This window comes from Pinus tabuliformis, chromosome 1_1 (genome assembly GCF_031772625.1).
Source record: "Pinus tabuliformis cultivar Carrire ecotype Pingquan chromosome 1_1, CPIR1, whole genome shotgun sequence".
NCBI lineage: Eukaryota > Viridiplantae > Streptophyta > Pinopsida > Pinales > Pinaceae > Pinus > Pinus tabuliformis.
Genome location: NC_142297.1, coordinates 577,280,044 through 577,301,170, shown reverse-complemented (window position 1 = coordinate 577,301,170; position 21,127 = coordinate 577,280,044). Strand labels below are relative to the sequence as shown.

General features: G+C 36.6%; 1 protein-coding gene across 1 annotated transcript; it reads right to left on the bottom strand.

Moving 5' to 3' along the window:
- Nucleotides 1–14,440: 14,440 nt before the first annotated feature.
- LOC149214553 (cytochrome P450 71AU50-like) lies at nucleotides 14,441–16,283 on the bottom strand. The gene is made up of 2 exons (XM_089390924.1): nucleotides 15,310–16,283; nucleotides 14,441–15,201 (listed from the first exon to the last, which is right to left on the bottom strand). Exons 1-2 carry the CDS (start codon nucleotides 16,216–16,218, stop codon nucleotides 14,578–14,580), a joined length of 1,533 nt encoding a protein of 510 aa, XP_089247050.1. The 5' UTR covers nucleotides 16,219–16,283; the 3' UTR covers nucleotides 14,441–14,577.
- Between the last annotated feature and the right edge of the window lie 4,844 nt (nucleotides 16,284–21,127).

Here is a 21,127-nt window from a genome sequence, read left to right as displayed (position 1 = left end):
TTGCTCTAGCATTATGTTGTCATAATAAACCTAATCCTACCACAACATACTCTCCTCCTCCAACTTTCCCTTTATGCCATGGTAGCATAGCACAACTAGTGGTTGTCCCTCCCAAAGAGAGTTACATTGACACTGATTCTTCAAAGACCAACAAGCCAAGACAATCTAAGAGTTTTAGTGAGGGGAGCAATAGTTTCAAAGGAATCTCAGCCAAGGGATATTTTAGGAAGATAAGTGGAAAAGGGTCTGGAAAAATTGCGGACAATAGTGATTGGATGGAACGGAAACCTTGATTTGTGATGCCAAATATACCAGTTGAAATTTCAACCTATGCTATGGAATTACTAGCCAGTCCTTGCACTCCCATCCTTATAGATATTGCTACCAGGATGAAACATAAATATTTCCAAAATGGATTTGGAAGCCTATAATGCTATGTTTATTCATTCAAGAATCAAATCTTGTTTGATTGCAAATGGAGAAAATGGTTAGAGTTTCTCGAATGGGCCAAGTAAGTTTTGGTTCTATGGCTTGAGGGTTGCTTGATGTATGAAAGGGTTGTTTAGTAGCTGTTACGAAGGTATAAATATTTACTGAGTAGATGAATTGAATCTAAGGGAAGATGTTTAGGATCCAGAGTTCAAACAAGAAATATGCACGCAATATTTCAATGATGACCCTGATTTGTCTAGTATTAGTTTTAGTTGTTCAATACACCAAATCTACGGTAAATAGCTGCCACATTTTGTTAATGTTTAAGAAGCTCTAAATACAGAAATGTAGTATATTATTTGAACAGTTCTTTCATAGGTATTTCACATAAGAAAAAACAAGACTTGTTTTTATGGAAGGAATATTACCTGTATCCTTTGAAAATGATATCTGAATGGAGCATTGTGGTTAATGTTTAGGAAGTGAACTTCTATGAACACCATGCAAGGATTTTTACTATTTTAACCTCATATTTTCACGATAATTTAATCCAAACGTTGAAATATATAAACATATTTCATAGATTTGATGAGAATCTCATTTAAGTGACCAGTTTACACAATATTTCTTTATCTAGATCTAACTCTTGACACTTAATTGCATGAAATCTAGTCAAAAATCATTACAACCCACTTTCAATAGCCACAGAAACTACCAAAAGAGCTAGAGTAGGTGAAATAGCCTCACAAGCTTATCAGAGAATAAAAAATAATACATTGCTTCTATGGGGAGGAACATTACCTATATCCTTGTTTGAAATTGATATCTCAATAAGGCTTTGTGATTTACTGTTTGGAAAATGAGCTTCTGTGGACTTCACGGAAGGTTGTTGACTATTTAACCTCATCCTATAGCTATAGCCTATAATTTACTTAAGATGTTTCAATCTAAAACTAGATTTCATAGATTTGATCAGAATCCCAATTAAGTGACCAACTTCCTCAGTATTTCTCTCTTTGATTCTTATTCATGACCACATAATTCACACCAAGTAGACTCCAAAAACTGTCAAACGAAGGCATCCAAAGCTCTTTACAGGGGTGTAACCTGATACAATTTCCAAGATGTCTTATCGTTATTGGCTTTACTGTTCTCTTACAGAAAATATTGGTGCATCAAAACCCCTCTAGGTTTTTTACTTGTTAGTAATTGTGAGGTGAGTGGGAGCTAGATTTCTTAGCCCCCATTCCTGTGAGCCAATGCTTATATGGTAAGGCCCACCATGACTTTAGGACACAAGTTGATTGATGGATGGTCTTTGAAAGGAGGTTAGACAAGGTGATTTTGAGGGTGCCCAGTCCACTGCGATTGAAGTATTTAGACTTTATGAATGCACTTATATTTTGTTAGAACTTAGGCCATTCACATTAAAATAAGTGCCTTCTGCTATGGGATAACACTTGAATGATAAGACTTGTCTTTGCTATGTAAATTTTGTTATAACTATAATTAAAATAGTTTGTTAAAACACATCTTATAAGATTTTGAAAATTATTATGATGGAGTGTTTTACTTAAGGTTCATATTAAATGTGTTTGACTTATTGTATAAAAATATTGAAACAATTGAAATTGAAATAAAAGAAGCTTAGAAAATATCACACCATCCACACAATGAAACAAGATGTGCTATGAGGAATCTCAATATACGAAAAACTCAGCAAGATACTAACTTCTATGCTTTGTTTTTTTCTTCTTACAGATAACATGCAAATTCAAAGAAAATAACATTGTATATTGTGGCCAATATGGCCACTACAAGATCAACTGCTTCCTATTTTTCTTCAATATGTTTACAATAAGATTGGAACCCCATCATATCTAGTGGCCCAGTGTCTTAACATTTCTTAATCATTTTCTATGGCTAGGTTTAAGGTTTTTTCATATCTCGACCCCTAATTAATGTGAGGGTTTTGACATTTCTAGAAATTTTATTGAAAGTCCACACATGACTAGCTCCACGTGTGAGTGATGTGTGTTGATGTGGCATCCAATTGGTATCATGGTTTTCAACAAGATAGGTCAATTTGTGGAAAGCATAACCTCTACATATGAACTCTGATTCAGGTGATTTTAGCATCACTGGAAACATCTTGATATATATAATAACATCAAGGTGCTGAAGGTTAAGATTGCAAAAATTTGGCCCAAAATATTGTCATCTAAGAGTTCATGTGGGCTCTCAAAAATTCTAGATCCCAAATCACCAAGGCAGAAATCTTACTAAAATGAATTTTGTAAGGCATAAAATTGATTTTTTTCACTCAAAAATACCAAAATAGACGATCAAATATAATCCATCTAGACTATTGTTTATGATACATAGTTGAATTAATACATACTCTTTACAATGTAAGTTTGAGGATGCCTAGTGCACCAAGATTGAAGTAGGTAAACTTAATAAATCCATGCAACTGCTGCAAACCTCGTAAGTCAAAGTCAGAAAGCTTCTTACCATCGGGGCATCTTTTGTAAGTGTCCCTCTTGTTGCTAAGTACTTCCAACCCGGTTAAAATATTTATTTTATTCTAATCCTTATAACTACTCAGCGCTTCTTGGGCATGTTACAATATTAGTACTTGATGTTTTATTTTATGTTTTATTAATTCCCTTTCTTCCACGGCATGTTTGAATATTGGTCTCGATCATTTTATTCTATTGGACTTTTTGCCATAACATTTTGCAAATAAATCGTCTACAAGTGCTAATGAATCTCTAAAATCTAAAGAATATTGCAATACTTGCATAATATTAAGAATCCCATGAAATATAAAATTCGATATAATGTAGGTGATGTGGTATGAATGTCATGGTAAATTTCTTGCTTGCAAAGGCAAGGATGTTTAAACAAAATTAACTTTAATCAAAGAAGAAACCAAGGATTATTTTAATATATGAGGTTATATTGTTCCCGTGAAAATTTAATTTGAAAAATTTGTATTAAACCATTTAAAATATGGAAGCCGGGTGATTGTAGCCACGAGTACCGGGTTTCAACACACCAATGACATTTGAAATTATAAGAAGCCATATGTACTTACTCTTAGAAGCCTTTTACAAAGTTGGATTAAGTTCCTTCACAGAGCATATTGGGACCTCAATCACATAACATATTAGGAACTTTTAAGAACCCTCACCGAATGAGAGATATTAATGTGATTCCCCACATTGTTTAAAGTTAGCTCTTATGATGCAATTATTAGGAGGAAGTCTATCATGAAATTTTCCTGAAATAGAGGCATTCTTGATTGCAATCCACTATGTAACAACACATCATGCTTAGAAAGGAATCCAATTTTGAGGCTATTAAAATAGCATCGTTTTAAGGGAGTTTGATAACTCCTAATCAAAATGCTTTGTAATGTATGTCGGAATCTGTGAAACAAAATTTCGTGGATTTGATCAATTTGGTGGTTTTAAAGCCTTTTAAAACTGTTGATCAAAATTACTTTTCTCCATTTATGAATGTCAGAATCTGGTGGAGAAAAAGACGTGAATTTGATTAATTTTGTGGTTCTAAAGTTTTTAAAACTTGGAATTAATTCAGAGATGATCGAAAACTTGTGCAAGAAAATTCCATGTATTTGATGAATTCGTTGGTTTTAAGGTAGAAACATAATTGTCATGAAACCATGAACAAAAGAGTGAGTTTATAGCTTTTCTTACACTACTGCTAGCTTAAGCAATTCAAGACTTCAACCAAAAAAGAGTCAGGATTAAATTATGGATGTATCATTGAATCACTAAATTTATGGTCCTTTTTAACAAATTATTTAGTTTTGACCAAAGATCTCATTCTCAACCGGTATCAAAATCAAATTACAAAAAATATGAAACAAATTGATCTGGTGAGAGTGAATAATGTCGAGTTCAGACCAGACAATGCCAGGTAAAATGCGGAAAAATAAGAAAACGCTAGATATATTTCCCCTTTTCTCTCCAAAGGGCTACTTCTGAAATAAAGCATATGAAATGCCCTAAAAAATTGCTCCAAAATATACCAAACGCAAATATATTTGATTTCATTTATAGTTGATTTCAATTATAGTTGATTTCATTTGTCATATATTGGTTATTTGGGATCAGGGTACGATATATAGCCACGAATAATCCAACATTGATGAAACGTCCAACTCCAGGAAGACTTGAACCAAAATGCCAATGGACGCAAAGAGAAAACCCAAATGCCAATGGACGCAAAGATGCCAAAAATAGACACATATTCAACTTGAGACCAATCAGTTGTTGAGAGAAAAGCTTTCTTCATGGGAACCGGACGTTGTTTACTTTGAAGAAGAAACATCAAGTCAACTGAAGCGAGTAGACCGACCATCATGTTCCGATTAAAATATCTCTGGAAAACATAACTCACACACCTTAATGAATATTACCATCCTGTACTAAAATTGATCATGCATGAAGCGTGGAGTAAGTTGTACCTAAATTAGGTTAAATTGTGTTATGATTTAAATTCTATGGAAAACAATGGAATCTGATATGATTTAAATTTTATTGAAAAAGGAGGGGTGAGGAATGGAAGTGATTTTGGGAATTAAAATTAGTCTGTTCAATAAGATAGGTTGGCATCGCCATTGCTTGGGCTCAACCTAGGTCCAAGAAAAAAAATAATTCAAAATTCAACTAAAAAAGATAGAACAAGAAAAGATCGAAATTATATTTAAAATTTTTTTAGAGGGAAATATTATTTTAGTTTTTATTTTAACAATTAAATCAAAAATGAAAAAATAATTACTATTTTTTAATTTTATTTTTCTTTTAAAGAGAAATATTAAAATTATTTTATTATGAAAAAATAAAAACTCCTTTTTAATGGTGATAGTATAAAATGAGAAAAATAAAAATATTTTGCTAAAAAAAGATTTGATCCCTTTGTATTGGAATGTGACATTTTGGTTTTTTATATTTATAACATTTGGTGGTCAATTTTATTAATTACACCGAAGACATTCTCTCTGCAGGGTTGGTGTGAGTAGACACTTTCACCCCGACCAATCCCCACGCTCTAATTTCACTCTCCTCTTTCCAATAAAAATATGACACATGGTCAGAATCTGCTGCATTTGAACACAATGTTTTCACCCACTCAAGCCATTCATCTCTCAATTCTCCCTTCTACAATTACCATTCATTATTGGTAGTGCGCTGTTAGTAGGGCCCCTCTCTATGTAGCTATCGCCCCTAAAAATCATAATTGGAATACCTAGAGCCAATTATTGTACTATTACTGGCATACAAAACATTCATATACCTTGTGATGCCAACATTTAAAGCATATGCCAAAAGCCTGTGCTGAATAGAGAAATCTAGATTTCTCAACACAGTGCATCATTTTTATTTTGAATGTGGTATAGATTATATACAACGAGCTATATAGCACTAAAATAAATTATCTATATGGCACTACATCCAGATTTCACTGGCTTGGGTTCCATTTTCATCACGTTCTACTCAAGTATCCCCAATTCTGCTTCTAGCTAAATCTGTATTAAGAAACAAAAATAAAGTTGTTTTCAAATTGAAGTTGAATGCTCTGAATAACTTGAAACATTCAACTAGAAAAAGGTTGGAGGATGCGGGAGACGGAAAAGCGCGCAGAGCTCTGAGACACGCAGTCTATGACCCTAATGGTGGCCCGCAGAGGAGGGAGCTCCACTCCCTCCTACAAAGGAGCTGTTGCCGGTAGAGACAAGACCCATCTGAGTAATGTTAGAGGTACATGGGAAGAAGAAAATAGAAGTAAGGAGAAGGAGACAAATGGGGCAAAGTCAAAGGAAAAGGGCAACACTAAGGACAAGGAGGAAGAAGACAAAAACCAGGGAGGAAAAAAAGAGGACGACAATCAAAAGGGACTGTGTAGACCTAGAGCAAACATCACTCCACGAGTAGTTTTAAATAATCCGGCACTGTAGGAGCACAGGGAACATATGGAAACGTACGCCATCATATGCAAATTCATGGGAGTATGGCCCACTGAGAAAGCTTTGCAAACCTGGATCAAATATCATTGGAAACCTAAGGGCATCATCGATCTTTACCTTGGGTCAAAGGGTTTCTTCACAGTGGTATTTACAAACATCGAAGACAAGGATAGAATATTCGAAGGAGGGCCCTACTTTTTTGCAGCAGCAAGCCTCTATATGCGGCCTTGGGTGATGAACTTTGTTCCAGAGAGGGAGACCTTCACCTCAGTTCCTATTTGGGTAAGGCTTTTTTCGCTTCCCCTAGATTATTGGCAAAATGAATCACTTGTGGCTATAGGAAACAAACTAGGTCGTTTTATCAAAGCCTTGGAAGCCACTAGAAGGGGTAAATATACTTCCTATGCAAGGATTTGTGTGGAGATGGACCTTTCAGGAGCTCTTCCGAACAAAGTTATCTTGGAAGTCTTTGATGAGGAATGGGTGCAAACGGTGGACTATGAGCATATTCCGTTCAGATGCCATAAATGCCACGAACATGGAAACTTGATCAGAGACTTCCCTCTCAGTAAAGAAGAAGACAAAAGTAAACTAAAAGTAAAGAAGGACACTGAAAACTTGCAAAAAGTTTCAAGAAGAGGAAAAGGAAGCAAAAAATAACCAAAGCAACAACATAAAGAGGGACAAAAGGCCAGTCAAAATAAATTCCAATCTCTAGTTGAGATGGAAGACATGCCATTTGAAAACCAATCTATGGAAAAAGACCCTAAGGAGAAGGAGAAAGAGGAAAACAACACTCCAGTACAAAATACCAATGAAGAGGAAGAAACCAGGATGAGTGAAGCAGAGCTAGAAATGGACCAGGAAATGGCCTAGAGCGAAACAGATCTGGAGGATCATGAACTACAGGAAATACTAGATAAGGAAAACCTAGATCTGGAAGGATTTCTACAACAGGGAACCAGGGCAGGGATAGATTCATTACCTCTAGATGAATGCAATAGAATACAACAGCTGTTTCTGTGGAAAACCGAGGAAAAGGGGGCATTTAGAGGAAGAAACAACAACAGGTAGGAATATAGAGGTGTGAAAACGATGAAAGATAATCCAGGTTTAGCAACCAGAAGTATAGGTAAGAAATGAGGAAGAAAGAAGCAGAAGGAGCTTTTAATGGAGTGTGTGAAGCTAATGATAGATTCAGGTAAGATGAAAGACCTGACTAGTTACTCCTTCATAAATATTTAACTATGAAGTTTGCATCTTGGAATATAAGAGGTCTAGGTAGTAAAAGAAAGCAAAGAATGTGAAGTTTGAGAATGAAACAAGATACGCTGGATATAATCTTCATTTAGGAAATTAAGAGTTCCATATAGAAAATAAAAGCAATCCATAGCAAATGGCTTCAAAGATTTGAGTTTTTAGAAGTTAAAGCAGATAACATAGCAGGGGGCATTCTCACTCTATGGAACCCTCAAAAAGTTAGAGTTTTAGATGCAGAGGCATCCAGAAACTACTTGTCAGTAGTCATTCAACTAGAAGGGGTGGCTGAAACCTTCCTAGTCACTAATGTTTATGGTCCTCAAAGAGTAGAGGATAAACTCAGATTGCTAGAATCCCTCACTGATCTTAGGAACAGACAAAATGGCATCTCCTGGATCTTGGGAGGGGATTTTAATATGATAAATCTCTTTCAGAAAAGAAAGGAGGAACCATAGTGCTAAACAAAGATTAATCAACATCTCAAGCGTTCACAAAGAACTTGAAATTGGTTGACTGAGACTCAAAGAATGGCCTATTTACTTGGAACAACAAGAGAGGAGGGGAAGCCCAGGTGGCCACCAAGTTAGATAGGTTCTTGGTATTAGAAGAGCTTATGGTTATAAATAATGAAATTACAGCAAGAATTCTTCCCTTTGGTGGCTCGGATCACTCGCCGATACAATTGGAAATTAAGGGTTTGGATTCTCCAAGGAATAGACCCTTCAGGTTCGAAAACATTTGGCTTGCCCACCCAGACTTCTTGAGTAATATCAAAGAATGGTGGAGTGAGGACTTACAGATCCAAGGATCTAAAATGTTTTTCCTTCACAAAATACTAAAGCATATTAAGAGCAAACTCAAAGACTAGAATAGGAAGGATTTCAGAAACGTTTTTGGTAATAAGAAATCTGTGAAAAGTAGAATTCAGAAACTCAACCAGAAGCTGATCCAAGAAGGCTTTAACTATGGCATAAATGAATAGTCTGACAAACTGCACCATGAGTGGGAAAACCTATGTAAACAAGAGGAAATATTCTGGAGACAAAAATCTAGAGTGCAATGGCTCAAAGAAGGAGAGTGCAATACGAGCTCTTTTCATAGATCCACCATGGCCAATAGGGCATTCAACAGAATCTTAGCAATAAGGAATAAAAAGGGAGAGACTCAGAACACTCATAAGGAAATTGAAAAAGTGCTTGTTCAGCATTTTCAAGACATTGCACGAGAAAAAAATCCAGATAGGGAAGATTCCATAAAGGAAATTACAAGATATATCCCTAAGCTGGTGTCTAGAGAGGACAATATCAACCTAAACAGACCAGTTTCTGAAGAGGAGGTTAGCGAAGTTCTCAAAGGTATGCAGATTGGCAAAGCACCAGGCCCAGATGGTTTCAATGTGGATTTCTTCAAACCGTGTTGGGATATAGTTAAACTGGATATTTTAAATGTTGTGGAGGATTCTAGGGTCAATAAAACTATCCGGAAAGCCCTCAATACCTCCTTCATCTCCCTGATTCCCAAACAGGACTCGGCTCAAATAGCAGATAAGTATAGACCCATAGCTTTATGCAATGTTTTTTACAAGATTATATCCAAAGTAGTGGCTAACAGACTCAAACCCCTCCTCCCTAAACTAGTGCTTGAGGAGCAATCTAGTTATGTGGAGGGCCGGCAAATTTTGGATAACATTATTCAAGCTCAGGAGGTGGTTCACTCTCTCAAAAGTAGAAAGCAGGCAAGCATGATCATGCAACTTGATATTGCTAAAGCGTATGATAAGGTCAATTGGGGGTATATCAAGAAGATTCTCATAGCCTACGGGTTTGATCACAAGTGGATAAGATGGGTAATGGCTCCGGTAACTACTTCCAGCTTTTCTATCTTGGTTAACGACTCTCCCTCAGTTATCTTCTTTCCCTCTAGAGGCCTGAGATAGGGAGACCCACTCTCTCCCTTTCTCTTCATCCTCATGATGGAAGGACTGGGCAGGGCTATCAAGCAGGCTAAAAACATGGGCAAAATCAAGGGTCTTCAAGTATCGGAGAATGGACAGACTCTTACTCACCAACAATTTGTAGATGATACCATGTTGCAAGGTATTCCCACAGTCAAAGAAGTGGCTGCCTACAAGCAAATCCTCAATGCTTTTGCAAAGGCTTCAGGTATGGAAGTTAATCTCACAAAATCAAAAATATTCTTCTTTAATACTAACATTGCTATTCAAAGGAATATCTCAAGAATCCTTGGCTTCCAAAGGGACTCCCTCCCCTCAAAATATTTGGGAGTAACTCTCACAAACAAACCAATGCTTAAAAATATTTGGGAACTTATGCTAATCAAGTTGCGGGATAAAGTTAAAAAATGGACCTTCAAAGCCTTGAACTTGGCAGGCAGATTGGTTCTGACAAGGGCAGTTCTTCAATCCATCTTGGTTTTCATGTTATCAGCCCTTCCAGCTCCCAAAGGAGTCTTAGAAAAGATCAGAAATATTCAAAGATATTTTTGTGGGGTAAGGAGGAAACAAGGAAGAAATGGACCACTCTGGTCTCACCAAGGATGGATGAAAATCAAGCTCTTTATGTGGCTAGTGCACCATAAGAAAATTTTGACTTGGGACAATATTAGAAAAAGGGGTGTCTTGGGGCCTTCTAAATGTTAGCTTTGTGAAGAGCAAGAGGAGACTATGGAGCACATCCTCAACTGCTGCTCTTACACCACCTGGTTGTGGAATTCCTTTTCTAACATTTTCCAACAATCAGACAGGGACAGAGAGAGCATCACAAATACCCTAAATAATTGGAGGAGGAGCTTTTCGGAGAATGAGGCGATTAATCGGGCATGGGCTTTCACACCAGGATTCATTATCTGGAATGTGTGGAAAGAAAGAAATAAGAGAATCTTTAAGGATGAAAAAGCCAACCCTCAGAAGCTATATGATTTGATTCTAAAGTAGATAAGGGAAATAGTCAACACCACAGTGCGCAATATCCCAGAGACTCCTCCCTCAACAATGGAGTTGAGAACACTCAAACTACTGGGATTGCAAAAGATCATTCCATAAGGTCTTGGAAAAAAGAAAATGACTATGAATACAAAGAAATATTGTTGGCAGCCTTCTCCGAAAAACTACCTGAAATTTAATATTGATGGAGCCCTCCAAAGGTAATCCCGGAGTAGCTAGGTTTGGAGGAGTTTTAAGGAATGAAGAGGGAAGAATCATATTAATATTCCACAGCCATTTAGGTAAAGAAACCAATAACATGGCGGAACTAATGGCGATGGAGTAGGGCCTAGAAATTTTGATTAGAAATCGTAGCTCAAATGTCATTATAGAGGCAGACTTTGAAATCACCATCAACTCTGTTAAAAGAATCAGTTGTGGATCCAAACCGGAGAAAGTCTCAAATCATTGGAGACTAATCCAAGTTTATCAAAGGATTCAAGCTCACCTTCAAGGTTTGGGATCTGTTAGTTTCAATCATGTGCGCAGAAATGCTAACAAGCTTGCAGACATTCTAGCCAACCAAGGGGTGAACAATGAAGATTGCAGGATGGTGAAGAAGTGGTAGGATTTGCCCCAAAATCATTTAAAGGTTCTTTGCTATAACCAAGCGGCAGAGGACATTCAGGTGGTCCATCGTAGTGGGAGGGTTTCTTGCAGAGGTGAAGTGTCCCCAGCCAATGATTCCTCAGCCTCTTGATTTTCCCTTTGGGTGCCATTGGTTCGTGGATGGTTTTGAGACAATTCTTTTCGCCTCTTCAGATCATTCTCCGGTTATGGGTCCTTCATTAGAGTGGAAGTGGTGGGAGAGCTCTTCCTTCAGTTATCAGATCAGTTTTCCCTGCCGGTTTTGTGTGGAGAGCTTGGCTAGTTTCGTTCTTTTGGGGCAAACAGGTAAAAGAATGGCCCTGGTGGATAATGGCAGTTGGTTTATCTCTTCTTCTATAATCCTCAGTGTTTGGCACAAGTTTTCCCCAATCCAGGAAAATGGTTTAGTGAATAATCGTCGGCAGTGGAGCTAGGGGTTTTCACATCCTAATTCATATGGTCGGGTGAATATTCAGCAGGTGGAGCGGTATTCAGGAGTTCGCACTGCTTTCCATCAGAAAGTGGTTTCAGAGTATGGGCAGCGATTCCATATAAAGAGTGACACGTGGTGGTGGGATGGATTTGAAAACCACCCTCATCGCGCCTTAAAGTTTGGTGCCTTATGGCTGTGCGATATCAAGCACAACCGTCCTTTTTTTCTAAGCCATCTGACGGTCTGGAGGGATCGAGCAGTTTTGTGGCGCGGAAGTGGTTTTTGCGGCCCCAACAAGGGGGAAGTGGTTTTCCCCACTCGGAAGCGATCACAATCGTTGAGCTCCACGTGTTGGTGGGGTCAAGTGGAAAACTGCCCTCATCGAGTTATCTACTGTGCTTGTTGGCCGGTCCAATTTTAATATACACCGTCAGCTGGCTCTTGGGGTTTTAATGGTTAAGATCACCCATGTAGGTTTGTGGTCCCAGGTGCACAAGCAAGCAGCTCTTCAGTATGTTTTTGGACCGTTTTGTCTAACCCAAGAGGTCGAATCATAGTTTGTGATCTCGAGCATTGGAGCCATCTTTTCTTGTTGGCCGCTTTGAGTTTTTACGACTCCATGTCTAAACTCATTTATTTTTCTTCTTTAGAAAGGTTTAGTTTGTCAGTTGGAAGCAAGGAAAAGTTTTGCTTTAGTTTTTTTCCTTAGTTAATGACCTTGAGGGTTGTGTTATAACTCTATGTACTATATTTCTTGATTAATGAATGGGAAGGTCCGACTCTTGCATTAGCAAAAAAAAAGTTGAAACATTTAAATAGAAATTTATTTCTCTTTGAATGGCTTAAGGCACCTGCCATTTTTGTCAGAAATCGGGCATCAACAAACTTTTGGTGTCATCGAAGATGGCTCACCAGATCACTGTAAATGCCTCGACGATTACCCAAGGATGATGGCAAGAATTTGACAAGAGAAAACACTACAAAATCTTCTATAGATCGTTTCTTTCGAAAATCTACTTCTCTAGAATCATTTCAAGCATTGAATTCCTGAAATCATGGTAGGGATCTTCTGATCTTTTCATCATGGCAATGCTTTCTCCGACCTTGCTATCGATATTGGCCAGGATGAGGCCCTCTCTTTTCTCGTATTTCCTCCTACATGAGTGTTTCTTGCGGGAAGAATTTGGCAGCGATTTTCTGGGTTTTCTTGGGGTTCTTACTTTACTCTTTTTGACACGACCATCTCTGGTGCAGACAACCATAGAAAATGGTAGACAATGTTGATTATGAAAAAAATATGAAGTTTTATAAATCACGGTCCTTATATCATCCTGCCGATAGCCAGACCCTCCTACTTTCCATGTCTTTGCATTCACCTCAAAATTATCCTCTACCACGTTGTTTAACAGAGAGCTTAACATGCTTTTCTCCACATTTGTATCATTTAGCAGAGAGCTTAACATGTTCTACTCTACATTTGCATCATAATCCATCCTATCAAACATATCAAGGTTGGGAAGGATTATGAACTAGGAGCACGTGTTGCATTCAAGTGTTGGCAAGGGAGGGATTGAGTTGCAAGTGGTGAGGTGGCATGAGAAAAAACTTACTCTAATGCGTCATTCAGTAGAAGAGAGATTAAGGTGTACATGTCACGTAGCCACATATTTATGCTAAAGTTCAAAGCTTTCACCATGGCCAGATGAATCTTGGAGGACTGTTTGTGGGGCTACTTTTGAAGCGTTCCATTTCCATCGCACCAGGCAAATCAATAACACTATAATTAATCCTGATACGACAAAAAGACCCCACAAATTTTCAATTTGAATTTGGCAAGATTCGGGTTGAGTATATCCACTACAATCCTCATGGTAATATGGAAACCACTTTTTTCTTAAGACTTGGAGTGTGTCATTTTCTGCTAGTTCGAGTATTATATTAGAAATATTCTCTGCCAATTTCTCATGTGTGCAACTAAACACCTGCACAGAAGCCGTCAATCTATCTAAATGAGATTACCTACAAACCGAAAAAAATAGACTAAAGATCCTGAATAGTAAGTTTGGTGGATGTTTGAGTGCTTTTAACTGAAATCAAATGACAATGGTAAATATGAATCACTTACAAATCCCCAGCTTTGTGTGGTGAATGTTTTTCCAGCAAAGGTGAGGATACCACCATTTTTTGTTACTAGTGATTCCATGTATAGACTCTAGGATGGCATGTACCTTACCCCTAAACAAAGCATGAAAATAGTCATCGTCATTGTTTAAAGGTTTTGTGCTTCAATAATTGGTGTCTTAACTAAAGTCGACATAATTTAATGGTAGGTGTGTGCCCTCTACTTCCAACTTTATTCATGAATGACTTTCATTTCAATTAATCTATAGCCACTTGCATGTGCATGAAATTTTTTTAGGTTAGACAATATTTAATAAATCATTCCAACAACTATATAGAATAATAATTATAGCAATAGAATTCAATTTAACCTTGCATAGTTCATCATGTGTGAAAAAAGAAAATTTAATAACCAAGGTTGCTTAGAACATCATCTTGAAGAATTAACCTCTAGAGACCAACTTATTTAAAAGTCAATTCAAGACTTCATGACCAAAGGTAAGTAGATTATTTCACATATGGATTGATAATATGAACATATAAGATAGCCTGTACCCATCCACCTCATACCTTATACACCTATTTAAAAATAATTAAAAATTTGCTTAGTGACGAAATAAACTTCCCATATCTCGTATTCCTTCGGCATGCTTTGCACCTTTGACGGTAATTGCTTGATATAATGTTTCTACCCGCCCTGTTTGCATCGTAGTCTAAATTAATGCAGACAGTCAGCAATACAGATTACAATACAACCGTAACGCGAGGGGTCCCAATAGCAGAGAGATCATGTGCTCTGCGCAGTGTGAATCCAAACCTTTCAGACATATCCAGTTCCTGCCCATTCATCTTATCGGGCAGTGTCCAGTCAAAACAGTGCAATAGCTGTGCCAATGGAAACTCAACAAGAAGCATTCCCAGCTGCTCTCCCGGGCATCCTCTCCTCCCTGCTCCAAACGGAATCCACTCACAGTTACGAATATTTTCATCGAGGGAGCAGCCATTCATAAATCTCTCTGGCACGAACCTTTCCGCATCCTCCCATGACGTTGGGTTCCTTCCGATTGCCCAAAGATTCACCAAAACGCGAGTGTTTTTGGGAATTTCATAGCCCAACACATTGCAGTCTTCCACAGATAAGTGAGGAAGGGCAAGGGGTGACGCCGCGTGGAGTCTAAGGGTTTCTTTCACCACAGCTTGTAAGTAAGGGAGAGAAGGAAGATCAGATTCACGCACCATTCGGCCCTTTCCAACTACACGTTCCAGCTCGTCCTGAACCTGCTTCAACACTGGCGGGTTCCTCAACAATTCGGACATTGCCCACTCCATGGTTGTGGATGACGTGTCCGTGCCTGCGGCCAACATATCCTGCCATTATCGTTACCATGAAGACATCAATACAATATCAAAGGATCACTATACTGCATCATATTTAAAAGCTGCCATTCAGATACAATACGTGCAATTTTTACATACATATAGGATGGCCTTTATATTCTCTCGTGTAATTTGTGGCTCCATATCTTTATCTGCAGAAGCTGCAAGCAAAACATCTACCAGATCTCGCTCAACGTTGGGGTCATTCTGGGCAACGTGTTCCTCTATTACTTTCTCTAGGAACTCGTCTTGTATGCCATGTATTTCCTTGAAGCGTCGGTTGAGACCTTGTAGATCCATCCAGGCCACGAGTGGTATATAATCGCCAACATTAAAGGCACCGGCTAGCACAAAACTTTCCTTCATCATTGAATTGATTCCTTTACCGCCAATAGAGTCTTGGTCAGAGTACTTTCTACCGAAGGTCATCCTGCACAAAATATCGCTCACAAGGGTTGAGACTGTTTTGCTAATGTTTAGGGGATGATCTGAATTAGCAATAGAACGAATCATAGCAGAGACCTCCTCTTCTCTTATGAAGCGGAAGTAATCCAAGCGTCTTGAGCTCAACAACTGTAAAACGCAGACCTTACGCACTTGCCTCCAGTAAGCGCCATACGGAGCAAAACCGATATCGGTGCAATTATACCAAAAATAATTAGTGGCCGCGGATGGAGGTCTGCTAGCAAAAAGCAGATCACGTGTCTTCAGAAACTCCTTCGCCATATCAGGTGAAGAGACTACTAATGTAAGAGCAGAGCTGAGGCGAACTAACATAAGAGGCCCGAATTTGAGAGAAAGAGCGGCCAGTGCCTGGTGTGGAAGCTGTCCCAGCAGATGGAGATTTCCGATGATGGGCAACGGGGACGGCCCAGGGGGTAGCCTCTTATTTCTTCCCTGGACAAAGAAGCTCCATGCCCCCACCAACGCAACTAGAGCAATAGCGAGTTTCATATAAAACTCAAGGTATTCCAGAAGGGGCCTCTCCGATCCTAACTCGTTCGCCATTCTTATCGAAAATACTATGTGGTCTCGTTTCAGGTCGAACGAAAATACATACTTGCGTTGAAGGCGCATACCATTAAAACCCTGTTACCTAGCATTCCTGACAAACCACCGTCTCGTCAACGTATGTCATGGAAAACCCTATCACGTACGATTCATCACAATCCACCGTGTCATCGATTTGCCAAAAGACGTTACGGTCGACCTTGTAACTTTTGTCGTCTTTTTAATTAAAATTCGGGTACGAGAGAGAGCCACGATGTCTGCCTGGTTACTTTTTATCACATTTCAATGGTTACTTTTTATTGATGTATATATAAAAGATTCCGTTACGATGCGGAGTTATCAATGTGATTTTAATGTGATTTGTTTATATAAAATTCCATGATAATACCGAGTGTTTTCATATATATATAGTTTTAATGTTGGATAGAAAAATAAATTTATTATTGGTTATTTATATATATAATTAGGTTGTTTTTAGGTTGGAGTAGCTTTCAATGTTGGATAGAAGAACAATCTTTCTACTAATGGGATGTTATCATTATGACCATGATTTTTTTAAGCTCGAGAAAGTTTGGATGGCCATTTGGATAGTTTAATTCCCGAAGGTGGCTCCCATAATCAACCTCTCCCTATGAGGTTTGACCTTAAGATCTATTTTTTTCCATCCCCATGAGATTTGAACCAATGACCTGATAAGCAATAAACTTCACACCTAATGGGTTGGAAACAGATATAATTATTCAACTTTTCCATGAAAAATGGAAAAAATATTGTCATTTCAATGCACAAGAGTAAATAAATACACACTTTAAACAAAATATTCTCCTTTTAATAATTTAAAATGGTAAAACTTAACTAACAACTAAATAGAAAATAGAAAAGAAATTTCAATTACAAATAATAAGTATAATTTGGAATTTCAAATATAACAATTTGACGATTTATATATTTCAAGACTCTCCTCACTATAGTGGACTAGATGTCATAGAAGTTGGTGGTGATTTCTTATCTCGAGTGCACCTGAATTTGTCCGACTAGGCTCAGTGGGTTGGATATCTCAGGGTATTGTCATACTCTTTTAGCTCAATGACTTTCTTCTCTCATTTTGTTTTCCTCTCGTGGAAGCTTAATGGTTATGTTTTTAGTTCTTCTTGGGTGAGTTGTGACTCGCATTACATTGTCTCCTAGCAAGCGAGTGGTCGTGCAAGGAGTCTTTCATATTCCCTATTGTTTCATTGGTCCACCATTGTTTTCTAGCTTTGGCTACTCATAATCATTATAAATCCTTGGTTTTCACTTCAATTTGGTCTTCCCACACTCATTACTCTCAATTATAGATTGTTTTGGGACATCCTTCTTGTTTGGACAATTTTCTTCTCGTGCAACATGCTTAGTAATGAATGTGCAATTGTGAGGGAGTTAGGGGTAGAGGAACCTAGGGTAGGTTGTGTGCCTAAGCTCATTCCTAAGAAGCTACAACCATATTCCATTTTGTTATTCCCCCCTCCCCCAACTGAAATTCATGAAGAAATTCGCCAACTTCAAGCCCTCACCACCAATGACTCTCAAGCCTATTTTGACTCTGAAATTCTAGAGAAGGTAACCAATTTGGTTCCTGACACTGGTCATACTAGGGGAAGACAGAGCTAGTTCTTCAACTCCATCGCCCTCAATTAGTATATGAAATCTCTTCTTGGTAGGGTCTTGAAGGAGAATCATGAACACTGTAATGATATTATCTCTTCTTTGAATGAAATCAAGTGAGTGCGGCGATATCAACACTCCTATCTGGCTTGTTTGAATACTCAGCTAGCTCACCTTGAAATGCATCTATAGAGTGAACATAGGGAGAAATTTGACAAAAAAAGTTGGATGAAGAGAAAACATGCATGTGGAAATTGCACATAGTGACCTTTGTGGTCCCATGAGAATTTAGTGATGGGCAAGTCCAAAATATTTTATGACATCCATCGATGCCCTACAAAGAAAAATTTAGTTGTTCTTTCTCAAGTACAAGTCATTAGCTCTGAAGTCAAAACCATATTATTATACATCATAAAATCAAGCAGATATTAACTCAAAGCATGCATAATATCCAAACCATTCTCAAAACATTTTGAAGCTAAACAAAATCTACAATCTCATAGTTTACAGTCAATGAATAAGTTGTCCCATGTGAACCCATAAAAATGTACACTGGCAGTCATGTCATGAATATGCAACGTGGTATATTCTTTGTATATACAACATAATTTGGTGCATTTTAGGGTTCACAAGACATTTAGAGTGAATATCAAGTCCAACACACTTAATCTAAACTCACATTCATTACTAACTGAGAAGACACTCCAAATTCACAAAATATCAAAAGAAGCTCAAATATTGATCACCTTTGCTAATCAACCTGAAGAGCTATTTCCCTTTCTAAAATAGAAAGGACAAAATGTCAACATTTAGAGAAATTTCTCCAAAGAAAGATGAACAAAGATAAATATCCAAATCATGAGAGAATTGACTTCCTACTAGTACCAAGAGATCAATCACTTTTTATGTGCCCCATGGTTAATTGAACTTGTCGCAACAATCTCTGAGTCTTCGATGATATAGAATTGGGTTTCCCATTAGGAGTTGCTGGAAGAGAATGTCTCCATATTATAGGAGTTCCCTTCTCCTGAACATCTAGACTCGACCTTGGAGAATGACCCTGAATTTTTTCTTTTTCCAACTCAATAGCAATCATGTAACTTGGAATCGATGGAATGCCTTTAGAAGCATGTTCAGGATGCTCAATTTTAACAGATCCAAATGAACTGCGTCTTCTGGGTTTTTGCTTCTATAACCTTATTTCACCTATCTTCCTGCCTTAATAGTAATTTATGCCTAATAATAGAAGAATTGTGAGTTATACCAAACAAATAATATAAATGTCCTTACTATTTAAAAAGCATCCTCAATTCTTGTACCACCCACCTCAACATCCACTCTATACATCCTAGGTTATTCTTAATCCATCAAGAGTATATAATTCTTAGGGTGGTGTTCTATGTGCACTATGTATGGGGGTTCATTCTAGCCTTGGATATATTTTGTGAGTTGATGTGATGTTTTTTGTGAGTTGATGTGATGTTTTTTGTGAGTTGATGTGATGTTTTACTTATGGCTGCAACTTAGTTTTGTTTGTCACCTAGTTATCATGATTCAAAACTCAATCATCATCTTAGATCATTGCAACATTAGATATATCTATGAGCTAATGTGATGTTTTGTTTGTCACAATGATTCAAAACTCAGTTATTATATCTCAATATTTACTTTATCTTTATTTTTTTTGTATATGAACCCTTTAAAAAAAACTACAAGAACATTTGATTTTACATTGTGATAGTATGATGTTTTGTTTGTCACAATGATTCAAAACTCAGTTATTATATCTTAATATTTACTTTATCATTATTTGTTCGGTATATGAACCCTTTAAAAAAACTGCAAGATCATTTGATTTTACATTGTGATCTCCCCAGCATGCATGGGGGTTTCAGAAATTGTAGAGCAACTTGAGTGGTTATTTCTAGAAATTGTTGTATAATATGGGAAAGTTGGATGGATTCCATAATAGATATGTATTTTGAAATTTCAAAGTTAATCTAGATGCCAAAATTACAAAACTTTGTGGTTGATCCTCCAATACGAGGAATCTAAGGATGACATTGTATGATAAAAAATAAGGATAAGGATCTTATCTATTACTATGAATAGATTTGTGTGATTGGAAAATTCTAAAATGTAATCCCTTTCAAAGTTTTATTCATTGTCTTCTTATGTTTATGCATAAGAGATATGTATTTTGAATTTTCAAAGTTAATCTAGATGTCAAAATTACAAAGTTAATCAACTTTGTGGTTGGTCCTCCAATAGGAGGAATCTATAAGGATAATGATCTTATCTACTATTATGAATAGATTTGTGTGATTGGAAAATTCTAAAATATAATCCCTTTCAAAAGTTGTATTGATTGTCTTCTTATGTTTATGCATAAGAGATATGTATTTTGAATTTTCAAAGTTAATCTAGATGTCAAAATTGCAAAGTTAATCAACTTTGTGGTTGATCCTCCAATAGGAGGAATCTAAGGATGTCACTGTATGATAAAAAAAAGGATAAGGATCTTATCTATTACTATGAATAGATTTGTGTGATTGGAAAATTCTAAAATGTAATCTCTTTCAAAGTTTTATTGATTGTCTTCTTATGTTTATGATTTGTTGTAGTCCATGCTATTGGTTATCTTCTTATGTATATGATTTATTGTAGTTCATGCTATTGGTTATCGAATATTCAGTACATCTAATAATTTTGTTTAATTTTTCAGAATAATTTATAAGAATATAAAATTACTAATTAATTCTTTGTATGGTTTAATATTTAAAAGAAATAGAAAAAAAACTAAGATATTTAATAAAGTATTGTCTCATAACAACATTAATTTTTTGTTAAAATTGTAAAAAATAATAATTAAAGTATAATATCTATAATTAATAAAGTAAGATAAAAAATAAGGATAAGGATCTTACCTATTACTATGAATAGATTTGTGTGATTGGAAAATTCTAAAATGCAATCCCTTTCAAAGTTTTTTGGAGTGTCTTCTTATGTTTATGATTTGTTGTAGGCCATGCTATTGGTTATCCAATATTCATTGCTTTGAATAATGTTGTTTAATTTTTTAGAATAATTTAGAAGAATATAAAATTACTAATTAATTCTTTGTATGGTTTAATATTAAAAAAAAAACTAAAATATTCAATAAAATATTATCTCATAACAATATGATTTTTTTGGTTAAAATTGTAAAAAAAATTATTAAAGTATAATATCTATAATTAATAAAGTAAAATACTTAAACAGA